Source organism: Oculina patagonica, chromosome 1 (assembly GCF_052425735.1).
Source record: "Oculina patagonica isolate OP01 chromosome 1, crgOcupat, whole genome shotgun sequence".
Lineage (NCBI taxonomy): Eukaryota > Metazoa > Cnidaria > Anthozoa > Scleractinia > Oculinidae > Oculina > Oculina patagonica.
The window spans coordinates 27,966,507-27,974,872 of NC_135758.1; the positions used below are offsets into that span (position 1 = coordinate 27,966,507).

Here is an 8,366-nt window from a genome sequence, read left to right on the forward strand (position 1 = left end):
ACAAGATGGCCGATCGTAGGTGGCGGATTTAATTATGTCAGTCTATGTCGTAAAATGACACTATCGCGAGTAAATAGCAGTCTATTCCTGATGGACAAGCTCCAGACTATCTTCTCAAGGCCCAAAGCTAAGCTACTAGGATGTATTCTTACAACGAAAACCCAAAGAAGGGGATTTACCAACGCCTTTCCCTACTTCTTTCGATCGCGAGGGTACGCGTTATCATGCCTGACATAGGGTGCTATCGGGGCTATATAAGTTGAAACTGTCTAGACATCGATATTTTTCTTGTGACAAATCTCCTTGGAGTAGCCTGCGTCGCAGATGTAACCTAACCCCGGCCAGTAAACCAAGATGTAGTTTCGTCTGCGGCGAAGGCTACCTTGGAGTCGATACAGAATTCTAAATAGAGCTTTATCTCGGATATCTTGACTGATTTCTCCATTTAAAAAAACGGTTTCGTGATTTTATTTCAACAATTTATTTTCCACTTCAGCGTTTCACAAATACCATGACATTCTCACTTATTTAACAATAACTATTTGTCAATGACTTTTAAATATAATTTTTTATGACAATGTTTTCCTTTAAGCTGCGCACCGGCAGGCAATAACAATGTTTTTGCTATTAACAATGCTTTCACACTGCCCAAATGATGAGCTTCGTTTTGGAAAGCAGTCGGGATGTTCACTCCTGCATTCAAACGTGACTCTGCCATCAGTGTAAATCTTTCTCTTGACACAGCACTTGTCGAATGGTATATGTCGCTTGAAACGTGACGTGACATTATCAGTCCTTGAAGAGTTGGTCTCCGAAGCAAGATGGTGGTTCTTGTGAAGAAGACTGTATTCAAGGCCTCGCTTATTCCGATCGTGTGGCCAGCAGGCTGTTTCATCGGATACAAAAATAACAACAAGGGCGAAAATTGCAGCTTCCTGTGTATCAGTAAAAGAAATGTCATTCGGTTGCAGCATTTTGTCTTCATATTTAATAACAAGCTCAGTTTGTTGTTTTCATATAATTGTAAAAGAGTCATTAAAAGTAGCCATTTTTCATCATGAGTTTACACTATCAGTCGCGCCACAATTAAATGTAAAAGTAAAACAGGAAAATTGTTAGCTCAACTTTCATAAAATACAAAAGCAGTTTCAAACGACGTTTTCGTATGTTGTGATTGCCTGCTAGATAAATTAATATACAAAACCACCCTGACTTCGATTTGCTCTTATCATGATCTCGCGTAGGAGAGAACATACAGCTAATTCCAGAAAGGTTGTCGGAAAAAAAAAGCACAAAAGTGCACGAGACAAGACCGAAAGGTGGTATGGGTAGAAAAAGAGAGCAACTGCACGTGCTGAATACTAATAAGATGGCGAAATGACAAACGCGCGCAAATTTGCACGTTTTCTTTCTCTTCAGACACGTGGAAACAAAGAATTTTCAAAACTCAACAGTAAAAGTAAAACCACAGAAAAAGGCCTGCTGAGAGAAAAACAAATCTTCACGTGCAAAAATAGAAACTTGTACATTTTCTTTAGGCCAATTTGCAAAATTCAAGTAAATAACCAGACCACCTTTCGGTCTTGTCGTGTGCACTTTTGTGCTTTTTTTTTCCGACAACCTTTCTCGAATTGGCTGTATGTTATTAGCCAATTTACGACACGACCTTTTGTAATTGATGCATCGCAATCTTAAATCTGGAAAGGGACACATTTAATTGCCTGTGGCTAATGAAGCTTATAAGGCTGGTCCATGAATGCCCCGATCGTCCTGTCGCCGCGGCAATGTCGAGGTGATTGGAGCAAGCAAACTTTTGAAGCGACAGAAGGACAGAGACGACGGGACGATCATATGAGAACCAGGCTTATGTGAACACAAAGTTTACTTCCTAATTTGCTACCTTTCGTATTTGACTGGGAAATAAACAGTAAATCCAAGAAACAAATAACACGTGTTTCCCATGTTTGCATTCCTAAAATTAGTAGTAAAAATAAACGTATCAGAAAAACCAACATAGAATCTAGAAGTTAAAAAAAAGCAATACCTTGATCATTTTTGGTTCAAGCGTTTTGATCAGTCAACAGGAACTTTTTTTAAGGGAAGACGGATGATGTCACTCGAGCTCACTTCAACTAATCGTTGTAATGGTTGTCTTCATGATAGGAAACTAGCTATATATTCGCATTAACGTCATTCCAGGGGGTAATTTTAGCATTGCTTGAACTCCTATGTTGCCTTTCCTTTATCGCTCGCATTACTTCAGGAGATATTTTTAATATTTCTTGCACACTAACTCCGTGCTGACTCTGTCCTAAAACGCCGTCTCCGCTAAATCACATGACGGTGGGAAGACTTCGTGTTTAAGGTAAAATGCTTACTACCTATTGAACTTGCGCTTTAGTGACAACCTTATTAGGGAAAAGGTATAGCTACCACAAACATGCATGCTTAATTGTGCTTGTTTATAGAATAGTTTTACAAGACAACCTCAAAGGATGCATGAAATGTGAAGAGTAAATGATCAATGGATGCTTCCTCATACTGACTGAAGGAACAATAACAAGCCAAACTCTTTTATACTAGTATACGAACATGTGGCGATATTACAAACTGATTTCCAGATGCCTTGGAACTTTTCCAATCGAACGATGTGTGTCATGTGGCGAGTATATGATCAAGGGTGCTTTCCCTTGCTGAAATATATAATAATAACAAAAGAGACATCTTTAAACTAAAATAGGAACATGTAGCGATATAGTAAACTGATTTACAGAGGCCTGAAACATTTCTTTTCCTTGCCTTATACTCAACAAAGGGCAAGCTTTTTAAAACTAGTGGTAACCACAGGCTAGAAAGTGCGGGCCTAGATGCACCTTCCTTCACCTCCATCTGACAGAAGCGCCGATCTCAGTTGACAAATGTTGTTGACACTTTCTTCGAATTCTAATCGAAAACGTTTCTCAACTTCCTGTTTGAACGACTCATTACCCATTAACTTAGGTCACCTCATTTTTACGCCGGTAATTATTCCGATAGGTCGCGAAAATTTCTCAGAAGTGTCGATAAATCGCTTGATAAGGGACCAGTCATTATTTATGTAGAGGGGGGAGGGAAAAAAAGAAGGGGGGTCAAGGCTATTTCAGAGTGGCAAGAGGGGGGGGGGGGGCTAAAAATTTTTATAAAGAAGTTTAGGGGGGATAAGCAGTTTGAGGTGGGTAAAATAGTTAAAAAGAAGAGTGCAAACACTATATGTGAAACAGTGAGATGCGAAATTTTAGGCTATAAGTATTTCTATTGTTTTCTTTTGTTTAAACTCCACTATTATGTACAGCTTTAGTGATTTGTATTTTACAGAAATACTGTTTGCACTCTAAACTCCATTGTTATCTCAAAATTAATTTTAGTTAATAAAGAAACCAGACCTATCTGCCTAAATATCTGGTTTGACTGAAATAATTTTCTATTTTACAAAATGACTATCACTGCAATAGCCCAAGAAGTAATAGAAACATGATATTTATAACAACAAGAAAGTAGTCCCTGTTACAACTTTAGGAAAATCAAGCTTGTGAAAGGAATGTATATTTTGCATGGATATTACATTTGTGTTCACCATGAGAGCATAATTTGTAAAAACTGTCACTTCGTTCCGTTTTGCATTAGATCAAGTGTGCAATTAAGATTGTATGTAACATGCATTAATAATTACTTGAGGCATATAAAGGGAGATATGAGGTGGGAGGGGGGGGGGTAATCACGTAACTATGAAAAAGAAGGGGGGTCACTTGCTACTTACATGGCCTGGAGGGGGGGCCACAGGAATTTTGAACATATTTCCCCCCCCCCCCCTACAAAATAATGACCCGCCAAAAGACAATATACCAAGTAACGCGTCACGCAAGGAGCACGATACGAGACGGGTGTACACAGGGCGGTGTAATCGAGATGTGATCTTGTTTGGTCGGTGAACTCGCTATGCTGTCAATGTTGTAAGGAATCATTCGTTTTGCCGTGGTTTATCTGTGATACAATCACAGTAAATCTTCTCAAAACCAACGTCTAAACAACGTCGGCTAAACGTAGTTTCCAATCTTCCATGTGACAGAAGGCTTGATCTTATGTGACAAACTGTTGAGATTGACTTAAATTTTGCATCTTGATCGTTCTTGGTGGAAGAACAAAATTTTAACTTCCGCTTTGCAGCTAGCCTTTTAGAACGTGGCGCGCAGCGTATACGCAATCCGCGACACTCAAATTAGGTGCCCGGCCCGCAAAAAGCAAGCAAATTCGGATTAATTTCCAATTTTACTAAAAACGAACACATGTAGCGTGATGCAACTGAAGTTTTAATAATCTTTAAAGTTAAACATCGGACGTAGTTTTACAAACCAATGGCTTGTAAAAATCAGGCGATACTCCTCATGTGTAAGTTTTGCAGTATAACTGTGCTATTAAACAAAATTGTTAACAAAATCGTATATTCCAAAGCTACAATAGACAAAGGCAGCGGTTTGTAAAACGAAACTTTATGAGCACACCTCCAAAGAATTATGGCAAACTAAAGATACCGCAGTATAGCTGTCATGACTGATGTGTGACAAGGACGTTCAGACCATGTGTTGGAATGCGGTAACAATTTTTTGAATAATAATGTGCTAGCAGAGAAAATATTTCCCACAACGCTGTTTCTTTTTCAGCACTCGGCACGTTTCGGTTAATTAGAATTTCTTTGCTAACAATAACGTCCTTAATTTATTTATGACACTGCCTAGTGAAAAAGAAATCACCCATATTTTTCTATATTCTCTGAATCCCGGCATTTCAAAGAGATTCTAGCCATTCATAGCTAAGTCACTTCGGCTAATTATACTGATTCCACTTTGTAGCATAGCACTCTTTCGAAATATTGCTTATTTTATGAATAGTTTACATCGCTTTTACTGGCCAAACATCAACAGTACTAATTCCAACTACAATTAAAACTGACACTTTATTTAAACATTCGTGTTACAGTCTAAATGAGCCATTTTGTGAATCACTTCAATGGCAATATTTACGCTTTGCATGTATATTTTTTTTAAACAGGATCAAGAGAGGATTTTTTTTTATGATAATAACTTCTTTAAGGCTGTGCACCGAGCGTCGATATTATCACTGTTTTTGTTAAGCGTAAGCTGCAAGATTCACTTTCAAAAAACATTATAAAATTTTACATTTTAGCAGCGCACTGACAACCTACAACGGCATTTTTGCTATTTACTACGTTTTTGCACAGCCCAAATAATGGGCTTCTAGGATCAGATTTTACAAAACAGTCGGGATGTTCACTTCTGCATTTGAACAAGGCTCTGCCATCTCTGTAAAACCTCCTCTTGACACAACATCTGTCCACTGAATGTGGCTTTGGAGCAACGGTCGGATCTGGCAGGTTAGGGACGATGGCTGACTTTTCTTTTCCAAACCTGTAGCTGACATGATGCTTCATTGGACATCAAAAGAATCACAACAGCAAAAAAGGCAATTCCCTGAAAAAAAACATATTTAACAGAAGAAATAGTGAATATTGATTACGTTTGATGCAATTTTTTGTTTCACAGACAAGAAGCGAGGCGGAGCGATAGTAAAATAAAAACGATGCAGCGCTTCTCTTTGCTTTGCATTGTTTTGCCTTGTTTTGCTTGGTATTTCTGAGTTTAAAGCATAACTTATTTACCGGTTCAGGGGCTCAAAATAGCCCGACTAAAATTATTTAATTAACCGCTCCTTCTGTATTAGTTTATGATCCTACTAGGTCTTTTGTTTAGTGTCATTAGCCGTTCAAAACATGGCGACATTCTACAAATTTTAGACAAGAGCGAGCATCGGTTATATTAATTAATTTGTGGGAGGTTTCCATTCAACATACCTAAACCATTAATCCATTGCGCTGTAACATACCTTCATCACTTTAGATTCCCTGAAGTTTTAGTAAAAATGATCTTCCTGAACTGACTCAAAGGAAATGAATATAGCCCACTGTAGCTAATAGCTGTAGCTAGCTGTCTTCATTGATAAGCTGTTTACTCCTTTACATTTGTATCAAGAAATAGTGAAATTTTTAAGAGCTTATACGCCGCCCTTTTTTACGCCGAGGAAACCTTTCATTTTCGCATCCGTCTAAGGCGAAAGGAATGTTTATGTGAAAAGCCAGTCAATTTTAACAAAGACGATTCGTTTGAACAAAGGCAGTGCACGTGTTGGATAAAGCCACAAGACAAACTTTGGGCACTGAAAGATGTTTAATCTGTTACACGCACATCGGTAGAGTTATCAAAGACATCGAAGTTGTCGTCATTGTTGTCCGTACAGCTGAAAATTACAAAATACAACGCTTGCGATTCGAACCAAAAGAAAACCGAATTACGAAAGAAAACAATACAAATAAGCGCTAAAAACGAAGACTTGCATATTTTTGGGGCATCGGCCTCATATCGAACATCGATGGCAAATAAACAAAGAAAAGGCGATCAAACTATCAAACCTTTACGAATCGCTTCGCACACACAAACTGCGAAGAGCACACGGTTTTCTAGATCACGTGACACACACACAAGGGGGTACGGAGGGGCGCGGGACAATAAACTGTCTCTAATATAACAGCAGAAATTGATCAATAATGCAGCTAGGTGAAGCTTACTGCTTGTACGAAATTGTAACAGCTCTCTAAGCTAAGTGAAAGAACAGAAGACAAGTTTAAAAGAAACAAGAATAAGCCTACCGTATTTACTCGAATAAGCGCCGCGGCGCATAAATTTTTCGCTCCTCAAGTGCGGCGCTTATTTGAGGGAGGCGCTTATTTCAAATTTGAGCGCCACAAAGAAATTAATATTTTACAGTAATTGAAAATTGCATTTTTTTGATAGTCAGTATTTGTTTCTTGCTGAAGAGAGAATTGGCGCTAGCTGGCTGTCCTGGCAAGTTCGCGGCCTTCAAAACATTTACAGACCTACGTATTGTAAGAATGTTGGATAGAAAACTTATGTGCGAAGGTAAAACAATCACCTTGAACTGCAAAACATCGCTTTTGATGGAAAGAAATGTCCAAGTTTGTTTTAGAGTTGCTCTGTAGTGCTGTTTTTAGTTGAACGGAATTCCTCGAATAAGCACCGCATTGGCACTGCGGCGCTTATTCGGGGGCGGCGCTTATTCGAATAAATACGGTATATATCGTGAACACACCTAATTCGATGTTCAAAGGTACTTGCCCTCGTTCTTGTTTACTTCTCTTTCAGACTCCCAGGATTTCCCCAGCAAAACGGACAAACATTTTATTAGCTTTTATTGAGTGGGTATTCTTATTAAATCATTGTCATTTTTCGCGCGTCACGTACCCATGTTTTTGCACATGTTATTTAAATTTATTGAACGATAATAGGTAATAAAGAAGGCAAATCGAAAAAAGAAAGAAAATTTTACGAAATGTTATTTGGATATGTATTAACGCTCATGAACTGCGTGAAATGGAGCACGCCGTAATTAATGATGAAATAACATAATCAACATTTGCTTTTTATCTAAGAATTTCTTTTGTTTTTTCGTTGATGTATATATTTGTAATTTGCTTTCAGCCAGTATCAGTTTTCTGCTTATGTATAAGCAGCTATGCATTTTTCATTTTTGAGTTCAATATCTGTATCTAAGCAACGTTTTTTGATAAACAAATAAAACACGAACTCTTGTTGACTGCTGTATATATCAGAGATTTTTTTTAAAGTTCTGTTACGGTGGATTTCCACTGACGCGTAAATTTTTTACGTGCACTTACGAGCGTGAAAAAAAAAATAGAGATAATGTATAGACGTCTTGCGTACACGTTTACGCAGGTTGTTCACGCACGTAAAAAAATACGTATCAGTGGAAATCCAGCATTAAATCTGAACAAACACTTTCTTTGTGTTTTTCAATTTCCAGACAAGAATATACAATATTAATGTTACCCTAATTTCAGTTTGAATCATTTGTAAATTATGTCTTTGCGTAACTTGTTTAGTAAGTTTAATATCTGTCAGTCTCGTTTTTTCTTTTCGACTGTCCACAAGTATTTAATTTTGATTTTCTTTTGGGTCTACACTAAATATATTTATCACTTTCTTGAACAGTGCTAATTTTCCTTGGTTATAAAATTAGCATATTAATCATTTTAAACCAGTATTCATTATTTCTGCAAGATTTTTATCCATTATTTAATGATTCTAAAAAGTTTGGAATAAATTAATACACTATACAGTTGTAATATCACACCAAATTTTCAATTCACGATTATCATATTAAATTCCAATTTTGCCAAAATCGTCTCAAAGGGATTGGGTTTTAGTCATTACACTGAA

At 37.5% G+C, this 8,366-nt stretch overlaps 1 protein-coding gene across 1 annotated transcript; it reads right to left on the bottom strand.

Annotated features, from left to right (window-relative positions):
* Positions 1-561: 561 nt before the first annotated feature.
* Positions 562-2,092, bottom strand: LOC144649544 (uncharacterized). Its single transcript, XM_078509062.1, has 2 exons — positions 2,045-2,092; positions 562-935 (listed from the first exon to the last, which is right to left on the bottom strand). Exons 1-2 carry the CDS (start codon positions 2,051-2,053, stop codon positions 588-590), a joined length of 357 nt encoding a protein of 118 aa, XP_078365188.1. The 5' UTR covers positions 2,054-2,092; the 3' UTR covers positions 562-587.
* Positions 2,093-8,366: the final 6,274 nt, after the last annotated feature.